The sequence below is a fragment of the Macaca thibetana genome, chromosome 15 (assembly GCF_024542745.1).
Source record: "Macaca thibetana thibetana isolate TM-01 chromosome 15, ASM2454274v1, whole genome shotgun sequence".
Lineage (NCBI taxonomy): Eukaryota > Metazoa > Chordata > Mammalia > Primates > Cercopithecidae > Macaca > Macaca thibetana.
Window position 1 is genome coordinate 89,786,168 of NC_065592.1, and position 25,570 is coordinate 89,811,737.

Sequence of the window (25,570 nt, forward strand, 5' to 3'; positions counted from 1 at the left end):
AGGTGATCCACCCACCTTGGCCTCCCAAAGTGCTGGGATTACAGGCGTAAGCCACTGTGCCTGGCCCCAAGAACCATTTTTTAATGTACTCTTGTTCTTATTTGAGATCCTGCTTTGATCTTTATTTCTAGGGAACAGTTTGCCTGCAGCATTATTTTTATGGTATCTCATCATGAACCCATAAAATAGTCATATTTTAAAATGTCCTCTGGTATCTAAAAATTGTACTTTATGGCGATTTGTTTAAACATAGTGACCCAATTTGTCTGATTTGGACCACTTTTGAAGAGAAGTAATCCTTGCTAACACATATGGACAGACAGCTCTGGTCTAGGAGAGATAAAAGGAAGAATGTGGGAACTAACATTATCAGGCTGATTTTAAAGCTCGAGGGTGCTATACTGCACAGCCAGTATGGTTAGTAAAAGGGGAAAGAAGAGAGCTTAAACATGAATCCACTAAATATCAGTGTCAAACTGAATGTTTGAGATCTCCTGTACCAGAAACAATTAGCAACAGGGCATGAGACTCTCCTACCTTGGACATGTTATGTAAAAAGAGCTTCAGAGTCCGCCATGTGTCTGGGAAAAGGGATGCCACAGTCTAACATACACATAAGAAGCACCAGGTACTCCGACTGGCACGAGGAATGCACAGATAAATCAAGCAGATCTCTGCCCTCACGGAGCCAACTGGGAAGAAAGCTGAGTGAGCAGAGGATACGACATAGCGTGATGTGGCCAAGAGAGCAAGCGGGGATCAGGCTGCCAAGGGAGCAGAAAGGAGGAGGCACCCCTACTGCAGACCGGATGGGCAGGGGAGGCCATAAATGCTCCCAGAGAAGGGGAGGCCTTTGCTGGGTTTTGGAGAACAACGTGGAGGCAGTGAAAGGAGTTGGCAAGGATATTCCCAGCACGGAGGGAAGCGTGTGTGGAGGTGCTTCGGTGAAAACACACAATGGTGCAACTAGAGCTTCTGTTTGAAGGTGGGAATAGGGACAGAGGGTGTTCTAGGCAGACCAGGGAGACCCTTTTTGCTGTGGTAACTCTAGACTGATGCCCAGGAGGTACACGAGATCAACACAGAAGTACCGTCCACAAGATAGACACTTACCTGTGTATTCTGGGAAATAGCTAATTAGATGAGAGTACATGATTTTCTCTTCCAAAAGATCCTTCTTGTTCAAGAATAAGATCACAGACGAATTCAGAAACCAGGGGTAGGTGATGATGGTTTTAAATAAGGCTTTGCTCTCTTCCATGCGGTTCTAAGTGAAAAACAAGGGACTTGGGATGAAGTAGAAAGGAAATATTTTGGAAACAACATGGCACATTGCCAGTCCATCCATCTCTTCCCTTGCCCTGTCGCAGTCTCTGGACCACTGTCTGCTGAAGCTGGTGAGCATGTGGAGCCCAAGGCAACAGGCCTCCTACTTCTGTTTGCCCCTCCCCAAGCCTCTTACCAACCTTCCCCTTCTGGGTCGCCTCTCCTGTTGCATCCCAGCTCTTCTCCAGCCCAAAACTCACAGGGAGGAAATAAGAAAGGCTTTGGTGCAACTTGGAGAAGGAAGGTTCCTACCCACATTTGACAAATTTCCTGTGTCATGTGATCATTGGGATTACCAAGTAGGGAAGTGCCAACTTCAGACCTGACACGGCCTCCTCAGTTGGTTATGGCTTCCAGACTGGGCCTCAGCAGTCAAATGACAAGGCTCTTCCAGCAAGGCTACTGCCCCTAGGAATGCTAGACATTGGCAGAGACGGGAGGCAGTGCTACTGTGAACCCACCCTGTGCCACACTTTATAAGCAGAGCAGTGGCCCGTTTGATGGGTGAGCATACTGTTGTTCAGAACGTCTTTTTTTGTTTTTTGTTTTTTGTTTTTTTTTGAGATGGAGTCTCACTCTGTTGCCCAGGCTAGAGTGCAGTGGCACGATCTCGGCTCACTGCAACCTCCAGCTCCTGGGTTCAAGCGATTCTCCTGCCTCAGCCTCCCGAGTAGCTGGGACAACAGGTGTGTACCACCACGCCCGGCTAATTTGTTGTATTTTTAGTAGTGACAGCATTTCACTGTGTTAACCAGGATGGTCTCAATCTCCTGACCTCGTGATCTGCCTGCCTCGGCCTCCCAAAATGCTGAGATTACAGGCGTGAGCCACCGTGCCTGGCCTTATCTGGAATATTTACATAACTTTCCCGAGCCCCTGTAATAGTGGGACCTGGGGAAGGTTACGTAGAAAGACAGTGATAATTTCTAAATGTCAGACATTGGCAAGAAGATACTAAATGCTCCTAATTTACTGAGAGCAGACAGGGCACAAACAAATCTTATCTGTGACAATAATTGTTCTAGATAGCATTCCGTTCTTTCTCAAGTATTTCTAAGAGGAAAGAAATAAGAACTTTCCTGTAGGGAAGGAAGGGATCAGAGTGAAAAACATCCAAGCTCAGCACACACACTCAAGAGGGCCATGCCATCAATCACTCTTTCCCCACAACTTCCAGACACCCAGGCTCCTTCTGCCACTCCGTACACTCTGGGGGAATTACGATCTGGAATGTATTAAAGCTTTAAAATTTATTATGATCTTATTGATAATGATCTCCAAGGAAATAAAGTATATGAAAAATTCCCAGACAGTATACAGAGTGGATATAACACAGATCTACAACCAGGAGGGGAAAGTCTGGAGTGGCAACCACTTAATTTTTCTCAAGTATTTTGTGATTTTTAAGAGAGGAGAAAGTGTTAATTTCTAAGCACTTTGGGCTGAGATACTGGTCCCTTGTGCACCTTACTAATCTTTTGACTTTCCTGAGGAACATCACAAATAATTCCTGAAACAAATTTGGAGCCATTTTTTTATATTGATAACTGAATGTCTTGTCTTAACAACAAAAAAATCTCCAGTTGAGAGAGCTGGGCGGCAGCCAAGATTTCTGTTCTTTGCACAATGACACAATTAAATGGGTTAATCCTCCACTAATTAGGTAATATAAGCTACGCTCCTCAGAGAAAAGTCTGCTCTCAAGAAATACAAGATACAATTTGTTCAGTTATTGCCTAATCCTGGACTGAGTCCTTTATTCATTTACTTTCATGCCTTGGAAACAAAAGACATTTTTCTAAAAGGTCAAGAGGTCTTAATGCAAGTTCAGGGGAAAAGATGATAAGGAGGACATGAGTGTTCCACCGCAACTGTCCCCAACCTGACAGAGAGGTGGCTGTGAGGGTCTGAGGGTCCTCTTCACTCTCAGGGCAGCTCCCACTGATGGAATTGGATGCAGCCAGTGCTATGGCCGCTCTGAGGGGACAATGTGTGCCTGACCAGGCTGGATCCATCCCAGCTGCCCTGAGGGGGTCCCTCCCAGGAGACGTGAAGGCAGATGCAATCCTGGGCAGCCCCAGAACAGCTCCAAGCATCCAGCACCACTGCCCACCCCAGTTCCAGTAGGGATCTAATTTGGGAGCACCATGGGCCTATGGAGGTTAGGAAGCCTGTGCGCCCAGGTAAAGTGTTTTAGAGATAGTGCTGCTCAGCGTTGGCGGTGCAGTAGAATCCCTAGTGGACTCTCGAAAGAAGCCTCAACCTAAACTCAGTAAATATGAAATTTTAGTGTTCGGTCCAAGAGATGGCATTTGTAAAACGCTTGCCAAGAGATTCCACTATGCCACCAAGGATGAGAACCTAGGCTTTTGAATAGGTTCCAGCCTTCACAGCACAGTGGATTCACCTGGGGTGCTTTTTAAAATTCCCCCCACTCAGGCCCCCTTCACCACCAATTCAATCAGAATCTCTGGGGTTGGACTCAGGCACCAGGTTTTCATTAAGTCCCTCAGCGAACTCCAGTGTGCATTCAAGTTTAGAACCCGGGTTCCAGGCCCATGATTCTCAGCCTTTCATACATATTTGAATTACCTGGGGTCTTGTTAAAATGTAGATTCTGATGTAGTTGGTTGGGGTTGATTCAGTAAGATTGCATTTCTAACAAGCCATCCCAGTGATGCCTGTGCCACTGGTCCACAGGTCACACTTTGAGTAGCAAGACTGTTGAACCTAATGACGAGGGTCTATTTCCTGACCTGGTTGCCTTCTTAGAAACCACAGAATAGGGCTCTGGCTTCCACAGCTACCCAAACTTCCCGCCTAGCGTACCTCATTGTCACACTCAGCCAGGACCTGGTCATATTCGCTCAGAGCAACCAAGAAAATAATGGAGGTGACACTCTCAAAGCAGTGAATCCATTTCCGTCTTTCCGATCGTTGGCCACCAACATCCACCATCCTGTTGTGTAGAAACACAGATCCTTCAAAGGTTGGAATACATGACACTTTGGGGGAAAAGGACATGAATTATTACAGCATGGAAACCAGCGCTCTTTGGGGTCCTCAATAATTTCTAAGACAGAAAAGAGGTCCTAAGTTTTAAAATGTTTGATGCTGCTGCTTTAAGCAATGAGGGACCACTGGATGTTTCCTGGCAAAGAAGGCAGAGAATGTAAATGACATTTCTGAAGACATGCAGAGGTGACTTGGGGAGCCTGCTGGTTAGGAAGCTAACCAGTGTCCAGGCAGAAAACGCAAACATCCACTTGGGTCCTGTGGCGACCACTGCAGAGTCCCTGGATACCAGACACAAGAGGGACAGAGTAGCCAGCTGTCTTCCGGGTCCCCCACGCTGGACTCAGGACCTGAGCCTATTCTGGCCTCTATTTTACCGTAAATCCTTTCTGCATTCTCTGGATGCCACCTCTTGTTCCCTACAAAAACCTACAAGTGTCCCCTGTCCAGCACAGAAATCCAAAGCCTCTATCTGTGTCTCTGGGGAAAATTTCAGCAACTCGCAGCCCAGGGATCACGAGCTCAAATGCTCCAGGAATCAGGCAGTTTATGGGAATGAGGCAAGTGGGTTCCCCAAAGTATAAAAACATACACGGCACAACAGCCGGGGGCCCTGTCTGCAGGGAAACCTGCCGCAAATCAGGCAGTTTATGGGAATGAGGCAAGTGGGTTCCCCAAAGTATAAAAACATACACAGCACAACAGCCGGGGGCCCTGTCTGCAGGGAAACCTGCCGCGTACCTGCAGCCAAGCTCTGCAGAACAAAACGCAGGCTTGCCATGACCACAGCCTCTGCCTTTCAGGAGAAACAAGGTATCCAATGTGTTAGCTCAAACGATTTTTAATAATACCAAGTGAGCCAAAGAAAACACATAATGGACCAGATACAGCTGCCAAGTCACCCTCACCCACCCCTACCTCACCGCCCCACCACACACACACCAGTCCCTGAAGACCCTGGGTTGATGTGCTTAGGTGGCCCACAGGCCAACCACCCAGAACTGTTGTCCAGAAAAGTGCAGGAAGGAAAATGAAAAATTCAATCCTGTCCTTGAACCATGTCCTGGAGGTGCGACCACTCCCACAATGACGTGTTCGTGGCTGGCTATCACAGCAGGGAACCATCTGGAAACAGGACATTGCAACTGTCAAAAGGCTGAGCTTGAAGAAGCCATTCTATAAAGGCCTCAATTTCAAAGGTCAGAATTTTTCAGCCAGAAATATCCCACTGGGAGAGGTGCTCTGAGTTGTAAAGCAATAGATTTCACTGGTGAAGGATGTTAAACCCATTCAGCAGACTCTAGAAAGTAATGCAAAACCCATTCTTCACAGTCCAAGAAGGATAAACTTAGAAGAAATAAAAGTCTTTTCTAAAACAAAACAAAACAAATCCTTGGGAGCCTCTCTCTAAGAGGTTTTGGACATGGCAAAAAGCAGTTAATTGTGAAAAGGCCTACAGAAATTCATGGGCGCACAGGGGGCTACTATTAAAATCAGGGATATGCTAATATAGATGGGGGACATTTTTGAGGGGCTGGACCCGAGGGCTCCCCAAACACAGCAATTCTGGATAGAGAAGCACTGAGCTATAACTGGGGATCAGACAGGACCCGGATGTGGGAGGACTGGTGTGTTGTCTCAACTAGAAAATCATGTGCGATAATTTTTAGGAAGAACAAGGGAAATAGTGGATATAAAAGTGCTTTGAAATGTGCAGTGCTACGTATATGCCCTATATTATTCACTTTTTACCATAACTAAATGCAGTGAAGATTCACTGAAGTCATCCTAAAAGTATTCCCTATATTTGTAAGTAGAAATGCATACATTTTTACACAGCTGTTAGTTTTTATATATTATTCTTCATAGTTTTAATACACATTTTTGTATAAATTCTTAATTTTCTAAGGATAAATCTTGGAGGAGAAAATAGAGAAAGGAAATATTATTCACCTTTAAAGAGAAGACATCGATAATCACTATATTCAATTTGTGGGATACAGAAGTATATACATTTGTGTGTGTGTGTGTGTGTGTGTGTGTGTGTGTGTGTGTGTGTGTGTTACACATAAGAACCATTCCAGGTTCCAGTAAGGAAACCCTTCTTCTCCAAGGGTAATAGGAAGGTGACTTCCTCTCCATTCTAGGGTTGAGATCTACCACAGTTCTAAATACCCCGAGCAGAGAGGGTCACTCTGTCCTAAGAGATATAATCCCTGCTTAGCAATAACACGTTTAAGAATCCATCTGGGGACTTCCACGCCTGGGCGGATTCTTCATGCTCCATCAGGGGCACAGACTTACCGAAAGATGATGTTTTCCAAGTCAAATGGATACTCGATGATGCCGGTGGTGGGCACTCGGACGCGAAGCACGTCTTGTTGTGTCGGCACAAATGATGGTGTAGCGATGCGGTCGATGTCAGTCAGGTAACTGTATATCAGAGAACGAGGAACTGAGTCTCCTCTTAGAGAAGGGAGAAATGTCCATCCTATTCAAAGGAAGTCACCCCCCACTCACAGTGAGCCCCACACAGACACATGAATTCCATCAATGACTTTCCTAAGAGCCAGCCCCAGGCCAGGCTTCTCCATCCTTCCTACGACTGTTTTGAAGACAATATGGGTCAGAAGGACTTTCATGAGCCTTCTGGGACATCTGCAGAGCACTCCGTCTCTGGCTCGTGGGTTCTAAGCTCCATCGCTTCTATTTGACCAGCGAGGGAGACAGTGGGGCTGGAGGGACCAGGATGTTGGAAATGGCTGTCTCCAACGCCCCATCTGTCATGCTCCCTCCAGAGGCCCTTCTCCCTCCCACTCACCCTTGTCCAAGAACATTATATAATGGAGATGCTGTTCTCCAAAGCTTTGCTCAATGAACTAAATAGAGTTTCTAAGAAAATACACAGACGTAAAACAGGCCGAGGAGAAATTCAAAACAGCAGCAACAAGAAAAAGTTTTCCTGTTGAAGACACTGGGAAACTATACATCTCCTAAAATAACCCAAAACTTGCCTTCACTTATTTTTGGCCATATATTGAAGCCCTGAGCTTAAAACATATATTTTTTTTTCTGTAGTAAAATAAGAGAATCCTTTAAAAAAAACAACAACAACAACTTTAAGGCCTTTCTAAAAGACATTTTTAGGTAAAATAACTGTAACTCAGGCCCTAGCTAACAAAAGAGTTGGAGATGCAGAGCTAGAGCCCCCTGCAAGCTGAGACCAGCCCTGCCCTGTCCCAGCACAGGATCAGGGGCTGAGCAGGTTCACATGGAGGCTAACCAAGAGGTCACAGGCAAACCTGTTCACCACATGCCTTCAGCTCCAGAAGCAAAGCACTGGGGCAGCCTTCCACAATCCACCTCCCTACCCAGATACAGTCCCAGGGCTTATCACTGTTTCTGCTGTACTTTGATGTGTAATTATTTGATTTATACCTGACTTGCTCCACCAGACTGTACATTCTCTGAGAGCAGAGAGCATTGGTTGTTTACTAATGGTAAACAACCATTAGTGCAGCCCTTACCACAGTGCCTGGCGCATCGCAAGCAGACCTCTCTAGCCAAGGGATTGAAAACCGCTGGCTCAGATGGAGAAAATGAGCAAGTGCCTTGAGTCCTGCCGGTTTGGAAGGTTGGGCAACTGGGTTTAGGAGAGGCTGTTTTCTCTGTGACAGCTCTGCCCACCACCCTAGCCATGCCCCTCGTCCATGTCAGTGGCCTCGCCCCCGTGGTTTGCAGGGTTACATTGAATTGTGTAGCAGGTCTGGTGGGTCTTCCCCAAATGGATCTATATCAAGAGCCCTAGCCAATCCCCAGGACTTCACAGAGGCAGCTAACTCAGGCCACCTCAGCTATGGCTCAGGAACGTCGTGCCCATCCCTGGCTCCTTGAGGTGTCAAAGGCAAAACCTCCTCCGTGGCCCTTTCTTTCCTTCTTCCACCTCCCTATGCTGATCTAACACCTTATTGGGGTTTATTTTCCTGCCTTGAGGCTTTTTTGCACCTAAACATTCCTGTACTTAGATTAGTTGTGCCAACCTGGATTAATGACATTAAACTCTCAGCCCGGGATAAACACCAAAGAAAGGCCATTGAAACCACAGGAGGTGACACTTCAGGCTTCCTCTCCTGCCCAATGCCTTGTCCAGCTCAATGCCTGCTCCGAGGGTGACAGTGGTACCCAAAGGGAAGGAGGCAAATCTGGGGAAGGGATTCCTGAGCCTCAGGGGATGGAAGATGATATGGGACACGTGAGAAAGCTGAGCTGCAGAAGCAGGAGTTATTGCCACTTTAAGAAGGACCCATATCAAACTGTTGCCCAGTGGCCAGACTGAGGAGGCATTGCCCTGGGATATTATTTATTTATTTATTTATTTAAATTTTCCTTTTTTTGAGACAGAGTCTCACTCTGTCACTCAGGCTATATTGCAGTGGTGCAATCAAGGCTCACTGTAACCTCAACCTCCTAGGTTCAAGACATCCTCCCGCCTCAGCCTCCCGAGTAGCTGGGATTACAGGCACAGGCCACCACGCCCAGCTACTTTTTGTATTTTTTGCAGAGACGGGGTCTGCTCTGCTGCCCAGGCTAGTCTCGAATTCCTGGTTTCAAGCGATCCTCCCACCTCTGCCTTCCAAGTCCCTGGGATTACAGATGTGAACAGGAAATGCCTAAGAAAGTGAAAATCTGTCATCTCTATGGGACAGCTTGCATGCCGGGACATCTAAATAGAAATCTTCTTACCTTCAAGGATTAATGAATTAAAAGTTGAGCTGTATGGGTCCAAAATACAGTGTGTAGGCCGTCACAGGCAGCCAATAAACGAAGGACTGAGCTTCCTGTGTGTGCTGGGAGCACAGCCTGCCTGTGCCACTAGAGGGCAGCACCAGATCAGCTGCTGATGGGTCAATGGCCCCGCTGCTCTAAACTTGACTTAGGATTTTAGGGCAGTTGGACCGGCTGTCTTCTGATGGGGAAACCCGAAAGGCAGAGGAATATAGAGAGGAGGAAAGTCGAAGCCAAAAGCAAGGGTATTTCTTGTTTATATCAGGTAATTTAAGCACTCCAAAGGAGATCAGTCCCACTTAAGGGACCTCAGATTTGATTGAGTCTCTCACTGGAAACGACAGGCTTAGAACACAGAGAGAGCAGGTGGGCGTCGGCAGGAAGAGAGGTCTGCGATCCACAGAGTGACTGACGGCTTTAGGAGGTGGTGAGAGATGGCACCAAGAGGTCAGGTGGGATACGGAAAAGCGGAGGCAGGTAGCGCTGCCGCTGTGCACCGCATTTCAGCAGCGTTCAGCGAGAAGCTTCTTTGAAGTGTGGCGGAGCTTGCCTGAAAGCACCGCGGGCAGCCAGGCTGGGCTCTGTACTCACTATTTGGCAGAGTCCGACAGCTGGTACTCCCTCCTCCTGTCATAACACTCCTGGATGCCTGGATCTTGCCAGAGCTGCTTGATGGCCTCCACCTGCTCCCCGGAGAGCATGGAGACCTTGTCCACTTCCACTTCTCTGATTATCTGGGCATTTTCCTACTCAAAGAAAAGAGAACCTTGCATCAGGCAAAGGAAAGGAAGCCAACCCATTGGCAATGTCTGGACAAGACTTGCCCTGGTCTGTGGATTTGGAGAGCTCTCACTAGGCATGAGGCATGGTGGGCACCCTCCCAGGGGCTGCTCGCAGCCAAGATACCCACTGCAGCCATGCTGAGTGGAGATGATGTGGCTGCTCAGCTCTGTGGAGAGACCACAGAGAGCCCAAGACCTACAGCTTCTGTGCCCAGCCATGTCCTGGGTCAGTTTCACCAGCATTCAACACCCAATGGTAAATAAAAGAGACACTGGAGCTACCATCCTACCAGCAAATTTTACTTCTTCATTAACATGTGACTCATTTGAGTATCTGCACAGCCAATGAGGCCATTTAAAAATGGTGGAAGCTGGTCCACCTGGTACACGCAAAAAGGAGGTGCATTGTTTTTAGAGAACTGAAACACAATAATACCAACTAATCATCAGTCTGGGATTTTGTTCTTTCATTAAAAAAAAAAAAGCTGGCCAGGTGCGGTGGCTCACACCTGTAATCCCAGCACTTTGGAAGGCTGAGGTGGGCAGATCACAAGGTCAAAAGTTCAAGACCAGCGTGGCCAACATGGTGAAACCCCGTCTCTACTAAAAATACAAAAATTAGCCAGGTGTGGTGGCGGGCACCTGTAATCCCAGCTACTCAGGAGGCTGAGGCAGGAGAATCGCTTGAACCTGGGAGGCAGAGGTTGCAGTGAGCCGAAATGGCACCACTGCACTCCAGCCTGGCGACAGGGCGAGACTCCGTCTCAAAAAGAAAAAAAAAAAAAAAAAAACCAATTACACTTTTGGAGGCTGAGATGGGCGGATCATGAGGTCAGGAGACCGAGACCATCCTGGCTAACACGGTGAAACCCCGTCTCTACTAAAAATACAAAAAATTAGTCGGGTGTGGTGGCAGGCGCCTGTAGTCCAGCTACTCGGGAGGCTGAAGCAGGAGAATGGTGTGAACATGGGAGGCGGAGCTTGCGGTGAGCTGAGATCACTCTACCACACTCCAGCCTGGGCGACAGAGTGAAACTCCGTCTCAAAAAATAAAATAAAATAAAATAAAATAAAATATATGTATATATAATAATTGACTTTACTTTTTAGAGCAGTTTTAGCTTGCCAGCAAAATTGTGGGAAGAGTACAACGCATTCCCACACAATTTGCTTTTTATTTTCTTGCATCACTGATACAGCTCTTTCCCACTGGGAGCCTCCCTCCCAATGCACTACTCTCCCCACACCACTGATTATTATAATATTATCATATTTATTATTACTATGATTATTAAATAATTATTTATCTATTACTATGGGAATTAAGGCCATTATTACTGTAATTATTACTATTACCACAGATTACCATTTATTGGCCATGTACTATGTGCCAAGGCCTCTACATACATTATCTCATTTAATCAATGGGAGGCTAGCATGAGCCAGAAATCTTTCCAAACCTCAGAAAATGGAAAAGATAAGGTTGGCCTGCAGCCACAGCATTTCCACGTGTTGGCCCCAGAGACTCAGCATCCTTTCCTTGGCTGCAAGTTGTAGCAGACAAATGAATCCTGGCAAGAGAAGCAGGACCCCAGGCTCTTCTTCCCCCTCCCATCTTCCTGTATCCCACAGCAATTACATCACCATGCAGGGCTGGCTACACCGGCAGCTGTGAGTCAGCAAGCATCTGCTTGGTAGCTGGGATGTCAAGTGTAGATGGTACCCCCTGAAAAGTCACTTTTATCGTGCGTCATTCATCCTTATAATTATCCAACAGCAAGCCAGAGAAAAGGAGGATCTTACACATCCACTTGGCTCATCCTAACCAAGGACTGTGATTAAATCGATGTGACTCTTCCCCACACCTATCATGAAAGTGAATGGAAACTCTTCTGGAGACTGTAGGACGTTCAGAGGCAGGTAGGGTCTCAAACAAGGTCCAGGCAGGATGGATTACTGGAAAGTGTGCTGGACTGGGAATCAGGACCCTGAGCTCTAAATGGTGTAGTTGGGACTTTTAAGGACCCCAACAAGTTACCTGCCTTAGTGTCCTCATTTGTCAAATGAGCCATGATTTCCACGGGCACCTGAATTATAAAGTGTTACTTAAATGTAAGTAGAATTAGCCTTTACTATTGTAGCAGATGTCTAATAAGTATTTCTTGTTTGCAAAAACAGGATACATCCGTAGCCTCTAAACCCTGACTTCTAATCTCACCACCGGCATGCTGCACATCATGGGCCCTCTTCCTGACCGGCGAGAATGACGGACGGAGAACCTGGATGGTGATTGTCCAGTGTGGTGCACAGCAGCTCTCTCCCACGTCCTCCCCTCCTCTCGCCACCCTCTTGCTTCCCAAATAGGTCAGCTGCGCTGAGGTCTACCCTCTCAACGTAAAGTGTCTGTTTTCCTCTCTGTCTTCATGGTAGGCCAGGAAATGCCACGAGGGCAGAACCCATGTCTTATTTGTTCTTATATCCCAGAACCTAGTGCAGTGCCTTCTATTGCAAATAATAGGTGCCTTCTATTGATAGGTGCGTGCAGTAAACATCTGTGGTGAATGTAAAATTCATCTACCTAACAAGGCAGAAAATCATGAGAAAATGAAGAGTGAAAGCATGCTAGGGTGGGAAGACAGAAGTCCGTGCAGGTCATGGTGGGAGCACAGAGCAGGTCAGGGCAGCCTCTCAGAGGAGGAGGCGCTCAGGCGACGCTTGGCCAATCTGTAATTCTAACTTGGGCTCTGGTGGCCCTCAGCGTCCTTGCTTCTTATAGGCATGCCTCTTTTGTTGCACTGCTAAGTTTCACTTTCAAAATCAGGTTAACTGCTGAGCGTTAGTACTGCGACAATCATCAGGGCTGTGACAAATGCATTTCTATTTCTCCTTCTCACAAACACAATGTAGGACTGAACTTTAGGGTGAATGAAATATGAGTGGAAATCACTCGTCTCTTTTGAAAATAAACGCTATGACCGAGCGCAGTGGCTCACACCTGTAATCCCATCACTTTGGGAGGCTGAGGGAGACAGATCAACTGCGGCCAGGAGTTCAAGACCAGCCTGTCCAACATGGTGAAACACTGTCTCTACTAAAAATATAAAAATTAGCCGGGTTTGATGGTGCATGCCTGTGATCCCAGTTACTCGGGAGGCTGAGGCAGGAGAATCACTTGAACCAGGGGGGCAGAGGTTGCAGTGAGACGGAACTACTACACTCCAGCATAGGCAACAGAACGAGACCCTGCATAAGAAAGAGAAAGAAAGAAAGAGAGAGACAGACAGGAAGGAAGGAGAAGGAGAGGCCAGGAAAGGACAGGAAAAAGGAAAGGAAAAACTTTTCAGAGTCAGTGAGTAATGCACCACACTCATTTTCACCTGCTGTGGTGATTTTGGAAGCATGAGACAAGACGGAGCCTCCATCGCCCAGGGCTCCTAAGTGACTACAGTGAACACAGACATGCCCTCACTTGCCATGCTGGATATGTGGCATGAGTGAGAAACTCATCAACTCACAAGTTATCAACAAAGTTAAGTAAGCTGAACTTTGGGCAGTTTGTTAGTGCGGCATGACCTACTGCACAGATCCTGACTGATACACGTTGCAACGGATAAACCCAGCCTTTGGCTCTTGTACTAGAGAGAAAAAGTGGAACCCAGTGAGATATCAAAGAGGAAAGCAAGCTTCTACATGAAAAATAGGGAGTAGATATAGATATGACCTGTCAGGTCACCGGGAGACCTCACCAGGACAGGAAGACATATTGTCTGTTTAGCCAGGTGAGGAGAATTTGGAGAATCTGGCTTGAAAGAAGCAGAGAGCTCAGCCTCTTTGGAAACCCAACAGTAGAACTTGAATTTGGAGCAGACTGCGCCCAAGAGGCCCAGAAGTACTCCAAGTGCGGAGATTTATTTTTTATTTATTTTTATTTTTTTAAAGGTAGAGGCTCACTCTGTCTCCCAGGCTGGAGCACAATGGTATGATCTCAGCTCAATGCAACCTCCGCCCCACCGGGTTCAAGCAATTCTCCTGCCTCAGCCTCCTGAGTAGCTGGGACTACAGGCACCCGCCACCACCACTGGCTAATTTCTGTATTTTCAGTAGAGACAGGGTTTCACCATGTTGGACAGGCTGGTCGCAAACTCCTGACCTTAGGTGATCCGCCCACCTCAGCTTCCCAAAGTGCTGGAATTACAGGCATGAGCCACTGTGCCTAGCCGATTTTTTTAACTCTTATTTTGAAATAATATAAGACTTGCAAAAATGTGGGGAAAATGGTACAAAGAGTTCTATGCCGTTCAAGATTGGCCAAATGTGAACAATTAACTACTTTGCTTTATCATTCATCCTTTCTCCCTCCATGTGTGTGCAAACACACACACTTCACACCCATGTGGGCCAACACACACATTTACTCTTTTCCTGAAACATTTGAGAGTAAGTTGCAGGCACAATGCCGCCTTATCTCTAGAGACTTAGTGTGATTTCCTAAAAACAAGGACATCATCTTGCATAATCACAGCATAATGATCAGCATCAGGAAATGAGCATGGACACACCATTATTATTATTATTAAAGAGTATTAATCTTCAGGCCTTGTCCCAAGTTTGCCGGTTGTTTCAGGAATGTCCTTTATCTGGTCTGGAGCCCAGTGTAGGATCATATGTTGCATTTAGTGGTTATGTTCCGTTAGTCTCCATTTATCTGGAAAAGTTCTTGGTCAGAGAAGTCATTTTTGTCCCTCTGAATGAGAACGGCCCAGCAAGGGTCTGTTCTTTTGTCACAAGTCATTATGAGGATGGCTGGTGGAGAGAGTGGCAGCTGAGGCCCCAGAGAATGTTCCAGGGACAAGTATGAGGAAGGGCAGGGAGGAATGAGGAAGGGAGTACCCTGTAAACTTTATTTAAATACAATTTTTAATTGGAATATGGAATATGAAATGAATGACTTTCTGTAGACCCTTAATGTCTGTCTGTGTATTATAAGAGTGGACTTGGCTGAGTGCGGTGGCTCACACCTGTAATCCCACTACTTTGGGAGGCCAAGGTGGGAGGATCGCTTGAGCCTAGGAATTCAAGTCTAGCTGGGCAACATAGTGAGACCCCATCTCTACAAAAAATACAAAAATTATCTGGGCATGGTAGTTGTGCCTGTAGTTCCAGCTACTCGGGAGGCTGAGGTAGGAGAATTGCTTGAGCCTGGGAGGTCAAGGCTGCAATGAGCCAAGATCGTGCCACTGCACTTCAGCCTGAGTGAAAGAGATACTGTTGCAAAAAAAGCAATGATAATGACCCAAAAGAATGGAGTTTTGTGCATAACTCTGGTTTGGCAAGCAGCTCATCCACAGGTGTGTGGGTACTTGGATGGGCCTGTTCAAACAGCCTCCACGGCACCTGCATTTTGAGCACAAGGGGCTCTCCTGCACTGTGGGGAAAGCATTGAAGGCTGGCTTCATCTCAGGGAAAGAGAGGACAAGAGTCGGAAGAGGATGAGGGTTAGGGGAGATGTGACTTGGGTGGGGCACATGCTGAGTCTGAGGTGGAGGACAGCAGCTAACTGGAGATGTCTAAAAGGCAGATGGATAAAATGGGTCTGCCTGTGGTTCACGGAGAGTCCTAGGCTAGAGAAACATCATGAGTTGAAATTGCCTAACACATTCATTTAATTGAAAAAAAAATCACTCTCAAAGGAGTAAATATTCTAGGAGCAAACTCAGTGATACAGAAACACGACCAGGCTCTCAAAATCGAGCTCATATCTGGCTTTCTCTTTTTCCTTTCTCAAACAAAATCACCATATTCACTGCTCTGACAGGGGAACCTGGACAGCAGATGTCCTCCATGTGTGTTTCATTCAGAAATTCCCAGGCTAACAGTAACAGGAGCTGCTGATGAAGTGGCGCCCTGCCGGTTTCACGCAGGGATCCGCGGCTGCCGGTGACAGTCCCTGTCGAGTGCGGTGAGGCCCTCTGGCTGGGACCCAGAGCCCAGCAGGCTGCCCCATCTCCACCAGATCCTCCCCACGCAGGGCTTCCTGCCCTATGAATGCCCCAGGACAGCAGGGCTCCGAGCTCTCTGTTCAAGATCGACTTTCCCAATTAAGCTAGAGTCCTTGTTCCTTTGTCAGATCATTAAGCATTTTGGTTAAATTTTATATTTTTAATTTCTATTTACTTGTATTTTAATTGACAAAATTGTATATATGTATGACTTACAAGCTGTGTTCTGATACATGTATACATTGTGGAGTGGCTAAAACAAGCTGTTTAACATTTGTATTACCTCACATGCTTGTTGTTTTGTGGTGAGAACACTTAAAATCTACTCCCTTAGCACTCTTCTTTCTTTTTTTTCTTTTTTTGAGACACCATCTTGCTGTCCCCAGGCTGGAGTGCAGTGGCATGATCTCAGCTCAATGCAACCTCCGCCCCACTGGGTTCAAGCAATTCTCCTGCCTCATCCTCCTGAGTAGTGGGATTACAGGTGCCCACCACCATGCCCGACTAATTTTTGTATTTTTAGTAGAGATTGGGTTTCACTATGTTGGCCAGGCTGGTCCTGAACTCCTGACCTCAAGTGATCTGCCCACCTTGGCTACCCAAAGTGCTGGGACTACAGGCATGAGCCACCGTGCCCAGCCTGCAGTTTTCAAATATACTATATATTATTATTAACTTAGTCACCATGATACACCATAGATCTCTTGAGCGAATTGCTCCTGTCTGACCTTTTTGTTAAAATAATTGTTAACGTATTGATATGGTTTGGCTCTGTGTCCCCACCCAAATGTCATCCTGAATTGTAATTCCCATAATCCCCACGTGTCAAGGGAGGGACCTTGTGGGAGGTGATTGGATGATGGGGCAGTCTCTCCCATGCTGTTCTCGTGATAGCAAGTGAGTTCTCATGAGATGTGATGGTTTCATAAGTGTTTGACAGTTCCCTCTTCACAAGCTCACGCTCTCTCCTGCTGCCTGTGAAGAAGGTGCCTGCTTCCCCCTCTGCCATGGTTGTAAGTTTCCTGAGGCGTCCTCAGCCATGTGGACCTGTGAGTCAATTAAACCTCTTTCCTTTATAAATTACCCAGTCTCCAGTATGTCTTTATAGCAATGTGAGAATGGACTAATACACGTATCATAGATAATAAAAACTTACTATTTCAAGTGTCTACTGTGATGTACAGTATCTATAAGCTTTGTAAACACAAGTGAGATTAAGATAAAATATATTATTAAATATGAGAACTCTTTGTAGCATATTTCCAACTTTTGTAAAATCACCCCTCTTTAACAACTACAGAATTATACTCTGTGTTTTCCATGTCCAGAATTACACTATGTGTTCTATTAAACAAAAATTATGAAGTAAAATTTTAATATTCCATAACCATCAGCTTTTGAAGCAAAATATTACATCATAAAGAAAAGGCCAGTTAACCATGGCAGAGAAAGGAGTTTTTCCTATAGAAAATAAACAAGGAACTTCTGATTCTGGTAAAGGAGGATGACTAGGAAATTTGAATCAACTGTCCCACTAAGGGCAGCTAGAAATGGCAGACAAAATATTTTGCAAATATGCTTGAAAGTATTAGAACGCTAACGCAGGCCCAGCGCAGTAGCTCATGCCTATAATCCCAGAAGTCTGGGTAGCCGAGGCAGATGGATCACTTGAGGCCAGCAGTTCGAGACCAGACTGGCCAACATTGTGAAACCCCATCTCTACTAAAAATACAAAAAATCAGCTGGGCGTGTGGTACATGCCTATAATCCCAGATACTCAGGAGGCTGAGGCGGGGCATCACTTGAACCTGGGAGGTGGAGGTTGCAGTGAGCTGAGATCACACAATTGCACTCCAACTTGGGCAACAGAGTGAGATATGTCTCAAAAAAAAGAAAGAAAGCTAATGCAATGATGCAATAGTTAATAACTGCTAAGCCACTACATAGGGGAAGACAGTGCCCAAGCAGATGAGCCCTACAATGGGGATGTTTTACTCCTGGGGCTTCTGTCAACTCTGGAAGGGACAGCTGATGGTTAAGCAGCTCTTTTTCCAACATCACAGGGCTAGAGTGACAAGGATTGAGGTTAAGGCTCTGCAAGAGCAAAAGGCCCTCACACAGCCTCTGGCTCTGCGCTAGGATTCCACAGGGCAGCCTTGAGGGGTTTGCAACTCAGCTTGGAATCATGACAATCTCAGATATCAAGTATCTCCAGACAACTGGCAGAAGACAAGGAAACTCCCTTTTGGAGTTTGAGAGACCTTCCTCATCCTCAAATTATTTTTTCAAATATGTATCCAGGGCTCCACCCAAAATAATCAAGCCTAAGAAGATGGGACAACCGCAAAGACAGATGACAAATAAAAAGATGGCAAAAGATCTGCCGTGCAAACACTAACCCAGAGGAAACTGGAGTCTCTCTACTAAGATAAAAGCAGACTTCAAGGCGAAAAGCAGAGCTAGAGCTAGAAGAGAGGCATATTTCGAATAACAAAAAGATTTGGAAAAACATAGCAGCTCTAAAGTTTTATGTAGCTATTAACATAGGATCAAAATCTATGGAGCAAAATTTCACAGGTGGAAATGGAGAAATGAACAAATCTTCATCGTATAGAGATTTGAACATACCTCTCTAACTGATAGTGTAAACAGACAAAAATCTCAGGAAAAATATAGACAAACATTATGATCAACAAATTTCAACTTATGGATACATTTTGATGCATTCAAAATAACGTAGAATATATACTTTTTTAAAGCACACCTATAGTGTATAAATGTATATTTATAAATATATTGTATATTTATAAATATATTGTATAAATGTATATTTATAAATACACTTTTAAAAGCATATGTAGAATATTTAATTACTAAGACTTCATGTAAAAAAAAATTGGTTTTCCAGCTTCTTTTGATCAATTTTCATCTTCTCTGGAAACTCTAAGCTCAGCAGGGACTCGCGCCCCTCCCTCCTGTCCCTGCAAGCTCACTCCATCCACTCCGCAGACACTTCAATATTAAACACGGAGCTAAAGGCAGCTAGGCTTCTCCAATCTCTCGTGCACTCAGAATGGAAGCAAGCTTTGTAAACCCAATTCAAGATTCAACAGAAATCTTTATTTCTACTACAATCTTCATCCTTCTCTTTCGCTTCCTCTTTTCTCCAACAACAAAAATAAATAACAGAATTTACTGGCCACAAAATGTTGGCTTGAGGGGCCAAGTTAGTTACTTTATCTTCTCTTAACAGTCAAAACTTCAGTCGGGGCTGGGCACCGTAATTAATCCCAGCAATTTGGGAAGCCAAAGTGGGAGGATCACTTAAAGCCAGAAGTTTGAGACCAGCGTAGGCAACAAAACAAGACGCACATCTCTAAAAATAAAATAATAAAAAATAAATTAGTTGAGCATGGTGATGCATGCCTGTAGTCCCAGCTACTCTGGAGGCTGTGGCAGGAGGATCATTTGAACACAGGTGTTGGAGGCTAGAGTAAGCTATGACTGTGCTACTGCCCTCCAGCCTGAGCAAGAGAACAAGACTCTGTCTCTGAAAAAACAGCAACTTCAGTGTGTTTCACTAAAAAGGCTCTTTCCCAAGGCTCCTGTGATAAATACATAAATACTTAAACACCTGTAGCTACGTGAGTGTGAATAATGCAGTTGAGAGATGGTATGCGTGGCCTTGCACCGTGCCAGCTTAGCTGAACCTATTGACGTTTCCCGGAATGCCCCACCATGTTTGGTTCTGGGTTATGGCTGGCCACAGAAGAAACGGAAAGAGACTTGCAAGGCAGAAGGATGGAGCCACCATCCGGGTCTGGAGTTCAGAGGCCTGCTTCTGCTTAAAAACAACCCAGCTGATCTTCTGGTCAACCTCATAGGTGCTCTCAGCACATTTAACTCCTGCCTGGATCTTCTCCTTCGGCTTCTCCACATCCCGGGGCAGGCACATGTGCAGATCCATGGCCAAGGGTGCCAGCTTCTTCCACAACTTACCTGCACCATCAGGATGGTGACACCTGTGCAGGTTCCAGTTCATCCCCCCAGAATCCACTTGGCTTTTGTGGGTTCTGCTTTGTCTTTGCAGGTTCCAGCCTACCCTTGCTCTTCCCTGCTTCACATCCCCATTTTCTCCCTGACTGCCAGCCCTGCTGACCTATAGCGGCCTCAGGCACCCCCAAGACACGCAGCAGCAATAGCCTTCCAGTGTCTTCTTCACAGCTCCAGCAGCGAACGTAGTTCAGTCCCCATCATGAGCCCATCGTTTCCCAGCACTCTGTGCAGCTCCGACTCCCTGACACACAAGAGCTTCCGTTACGGTCCGCTCAATTCTATGTAGGGGCAAAAATCCCCGATCACCTTAGGTCCAGGGGGAGGTAGTTAGGGTTCAGTTGGGGTGCCATCAACATCCCACACTCAGCTGGGCACCAGCAGGCAGACTCGTTCACCACTCAGTGCACAGCGTCACGCCCCTGCTCCACGCCAGATCCAGGGCTAGCTGCTGGGAATAGAAATAGGCCCTAACCTTGAGGATTGCAGAATTACAGCTGTCCTTCTGAGTAGGAATGACAACAGACCCCACACAAATGCTGAGCTCAAAGGAAAGGAGACCTTTCAACTGGGGATGAGTGAAGAGGCGGGCTAACGACTACTTCCCACTAGAGGTGGCCTGATGCGGGGGGAGGAGAAGGTGCTACATCTTCCCTTCTTGCTGCCAAGAATGTGGCTTCCTGCCTGTGCTTGCCAAAGGTGGTTCTGTGAATGGAGCGGGGGTGTGGGAGGGGGACCAGACCAGCCTTTGCTACATTGCATTTCACATAACATGCCTTTCCCTAAGATGCTCTGGAAAGCACCTAAACCCTCAGTGAAACAAAATCAAGTGAAATTTTCCAAACGGCATCTGGTAGCCCAACTCCCTCAACACCCTCCAAACAAGGAATGCGTGTATTTGGTCAGTGGGGCTGCTTCTCAGAAAATGGCTTTGGGGCCCAGCAAGGTGGCTCATGCCTGTAATCCCAACATGTTAGGAGGTCAAGGCGGAAGGATCACTTGAAGCCAGAAGTCCAAAACCACCCTGGGCAGCAAAGTGAGACCTGTCTCTAAAAAGAAAAACAAAAAGGAAAAAAAAGTAGCCAGGCGTGGTGGTAGGCGCCTGTAGTCCCAGCTACTCAGCGGCTGAGGCAGAAGGATCACTTGAGCCTAGGAGTTGGAGGCTGGAGTGAGCTATGATCACGCCACTGCACTCCAGCCTGGGCAACAGCGAGACCCCATCTTTAAAAAATACATATTTGTTTTGGGCCAGTTAATTGTATGTGCCCAGGGGCCATTAGATATGGTCATGTTATGTGGGAAGATAAGAGTTTTCTGGCCCTGTCACCATCCTGTTCACTATCTTGTTCCTTCCCTTCCTCCTCTAGTTGAGAGAGTTCTTTTAGTTCTTTAGCGCATAAAAATTGTTTTATCACCGACAGTCCAATTTATCAAGAGGAAGATCTCTTTTGTCTGTGCCTATCTATCTTCAGAATCTGCGGAGCCTGCTGCTGGGAGGACGGCAGGGTTTGCTCCCAATTTTCCAGTGACCAGTGCCCTGCTGGGGAAAAGGCTGGGACTCTGCAGGGAAAGGCAGAGGGCAGAAAAGGTGAGTGACCAGAGCGGCAGGGCTCAGGGAGCTCTCAGACCAAAAGGCCCCGCCACAGAGAAAGTAACAAATGCTTTGCCCCACCTGTAGGCTTCCTGCAGCGGCACAACCAGCTGTGAGAAATCTCATTCTCTTTCTGGTGTTGGATTATGTTCACAGCCCTTCCAGACAAGGAAGCAGTACTAAAGGCTCACAGTAATTCAACAAAACACCAGCAAGGCTGCCATTTAAGAACAGGTTGGTTTCAGAAACTTACTTGTACACTTGGTTATTGGTAGCTGAAAGTATTTTCCCACTAAGCCAGGATGGCTACGGGTCCAGCATATCCTATTTTCCTTTCTTCCTGGGCTCGCAAGTCATGCTGTGTCTCCCAGCCTTCCTGGCAGTCAGGTGGGCCCGTGTAACTGAGTTCTGAGTGAGGGAATTCAGGCTGAAGCAATGCATGCCATGACCAGGCCTGACGTCCAAAACCTCCCATGCAATCCCCCTCCACCTTTCTTTTCCCATTTCTTAGCTGAGAGAGAGTGAGGGAGAACGGGTGTGGGGAGACGCTCAAGGTGATGGGGATCTGGATTTTGAATGACTGTGGGGAGCGGAGCCCAAGCACCACACTCCCACCAACTTATATTGAATTGACATGGATGTGACTACAAAATCAACTTCATTTTGCTAAGCCACTGAGTTTGTGGTACTGGTTTATTATTTTAACTTTAGTAAATTTTACTGCATACAGCCAAAGAGAGAGAGAAATGATGTTAGCATGGGAGGTTCTTAAAGAAATCCATTTTAACCAGTGCAGAGATGAACTATCACACCAAGTATAAATCCTCGCTGTAAGTTTTGGTGCAGTACATGTACTTTTTTTTTTTTTTTTGAAACAGAGTCTTGCTCTGTTGCCCAGGCTGGAGTGCAATGGCGTGATCTTGGCTCACTGCAACCTCTGCCTCCCAGGTTCAAGCGATTCTCCTGCCTCAGCCTCCCAAGTAGCTGGGATTACAAGCACATACCACCATGCCCGGCTAATCTTTGTATTTTTAGTAGAGACTGGGTTTCACCATGTTGGCCAGGCTGGTCTCCAACTCCTGACCTCAAGTGATCTGCTGACCTCGTCCTCTCAAAGTGCTGGGATTACAGGTGTGAGCCACCATGCCCAGCCTCAATGTACAATTTTTGTAAAAGCTACTTATGTGTTATCTGCTCCTTTCTGCCACCCTACCTCACAGTGACTCTCTCTTCAAGGTCCCGTTTCTCAGACCCAAACTACAGTACTACTTCTTATGCATAAACTTTCCAAGACTGCGAGCACCAAAACCTCCTTGTTCCTCTCTTCCCCAATCAAAAACTGCAGGTACGCCAGACAGGAGGCTGTTAGCCCTGGAGAGAACTCTATTTATTTTCAGTTTCTTTCCTTTATCCAGATCTGAGCCCAGATATGGTATGATTAGAGAGGACAGGCTGATGACCCTGGAATTTCAGTGCCTTAACAGCACAGGTATATTTTACAACCCTTCACAGTCCATTATGAGGTCATGGTAGGGGTGGGGAGGACTCTCCTCCACAGAGTTATTCAGAGATCTAGGCTTGCTCCAGCAAGTGAGTACACCAACTTGAAGGGCCCTGAAGTCCTTCACTAGATTATTTGCACCCAGTCTGCAGGGGAAGGAAGAGAGCATGGAGCAGTGTTCAGGAAGTCTTATGGGACATGGTGGACTTAACCTCTGGACACAGCTCATTGGCCAATTAGTCACAAGACTCCTGCTAAGTGCAAGGGAGGCTGGGAAATGTGTTCTTCCCATGTGTTCAGATGGAAGGTGGAATGGGATTTGGTGAACGCAGAGCATGCTCTCTACCGCTCACAGAGTCTTAAAATCTCTTTCTCTTTTACCACATTGGTTTCTAACATTTGTATGATGCCAGTGTATGCTTTCACGCAGATCAGGGTAAACTGCAGCTGATGGGCCACATCCAGCAGACTGCCTGTTTTTGCTAATAAAGTTCTATGGGAAGACAGCTATGCCTTGTGATATTGTGCTATTGTCTGCCTGCTTTCAAACCTGCAACAGCAGCGTCAAGCTGTTGAGACAAAGCCGGTATGGTCCACCAAGGCTAAATCACTTATTATCTAGCCATTTACAGAAAATGTTTGCTGACACCTTCTACAAACAGTCCCCAACTTATGATGGTTTGACTGAACAATTATCTGACTTACGATGGTGTGAAAGCAGTAACCATTCAGTAGAAACCATACTTTGAGTATCCATACACCCATTCTGGTTTTCATTTTCAGGTCAGTGTTCAATAAGTTGCATGAAATATTCAATTCTTCATTATAAAACAGGTTTTGTGTTAGATGATGTTGCCCAACTGTAGGCTAATGTGTTCTGAGTGCATTTAGCAGGCCAGGCTAAGCTATGCTGTTTGGCAGTTTAGGTAAATTAGATGCATTTTTGACTTTTGATATTTTCCATTTATGATGGGTTTATCAGGGCATGATCCCATCATAAGTCTAGGAGCATCTGTATAGACTGATAATTCTAATTAAATGCATCCAAGTAGCACACTGCTGTAGCCGTAATTCCTAATGCATTCATTCATCAAGCGTGCGTGTATGCAGCACCCATAAACTCTTTGCCAGGCTTATTCGAGGTAGAAGTATGCAACTATGAAAAAAAATTGTCTTTATGCTCAAACTTCTAGTCTTTATAAGAATGATGGTAAGAGGTGTGCAAAGTGTGGAGAAGCAACCTTTTAAAAATGTATTTAATTAGTGCAAAAAGCAAGAGAATCCCACCTCAGCAAATTTCCCCACTCTTCAGAAGTTTTAAAGGGCAATTCCCAGAAATAATTTAGATTGTGGACCTGCCCCGACTGGAAGCATGTATAGTCATCCACCGCATAATGATATTTCAGCCAACAACAGACTGCGTATATGATAATGGTATGATAGGATGTAAGACTATAATGCAGCATTTTTACTGTATCTTTTCTATGTTAAAATACAGTTAGATACACAAATACCACTGTGTTACAACTGCCTACAGTGTTCAGTACAGCAACATGCAGTACAGGTTTGTACCTTAGGAGCAAAAGGTAACCCAGGTACCTAGACCTGGTAGCCCAGGTGCGTAGTAGGCTAGACCATATGGGTTTGTGTAAGTGCACTCCATGATGTTCACACAATAATGAAATCGCCTAACTTCACATTTCTCAGAGGGTATCCCTGTTGTTAAGCGATGCGTGACTGTACGTAGTAACATTAAATAAAATGCCACCCAATGGAAAATCTTAGAATTGTTCTGATTCCCATTAACAGAATTAACAGAAGTAACAGAATTTTCCCAGTTTCTTTTTTCTTCTTTATAACTTCCTTAAGCAAGCCATGTTATCATGTGCTAGTTCCCCTGAGGTACAATATTGCATTGTTTATTTTTACCAAGTATACGCCATGTCAATCAACCAGTGGCCAGACGTTTCCAGAGAGGCGGAAATCTAAGACAAGCGTGGAAGGACAGTCCCTACATCCTCCCTGGGGCGCTGCTGACTTTTAAGAGAAACCAGTGGCCTCCCCAGTCTTTGAAAAAGGCCTCATCAAGGCAAATCCAAACAAATTTTCCCCAATTCTCTGTCAAACAGGTTTCATACTCAAACCCCAATGCAAAGGGAAGGGAATGTTAGATTCATTAGTTTAACGCCAGCTAGGCAGGTACAGCTGAGGCTGAGCTGAAGAATAAATGTTAGGAAACAAAGTTCTTTGATGGCAACACACCGGAGCATAATCTCCCTCTTGAGAACCCCTCTTAGGCCCAGGCCTCCTTCAGACCCCTACCACCTCCCTGCTCAGACAAGAACTTTAGAAACAAAGAGAACATGAGGCATTGGCAGTAGTTCATGGTACCAGACAGCCTGGAAGCTGGAGCTGGGCCGAAGGACATTTGGAATTCTGGGATTCCGTGGGCTTCTGCATCCTTAGAGCATTTGTCCCAGGGCTGCAGGATTCTGGAGCTTTGGCATTCTGGTTCTCG

The 25,570-nt window shown here is 46.0% G+C and overlaps 1 protein-coding gene across 1 annotated transcript in view; it reads right to left on the reverse strand.

Annotated features, from left to right (window-relative positions):
* The window catches only part of GNA14 (G protein subunit alpha 14), a 221,317-nt gene that overhangs the window by 1,369 nt on the left and 194,378 nt on the right, over positions 1 to 25,570 (reverse strand). The window contains exons 3-6 of the mRNA XM_050761091.1: positions 9,718 to 9,872; positions 6,646 to 6,774; positions 4,156 to 4,285; positions 1,114 to 1,267 (exon numbers count right to left, since the gene is read on the reverse strand). Coding sequence (XP_050617048.1) covers positions 1,114 to 1,267; positions 4,156 to 4,285; positions 6,646 to 6,774; positions 9,718 to 9,872 — 568 coding nt within the window. The remainder of the gene's footprint in view (positions 1 to 1,113; positions 1,268 to 4,155; positions 4,286 to 6,645; positions 6,775 to 9,717; positions 9,873 to 25,570) is intronic.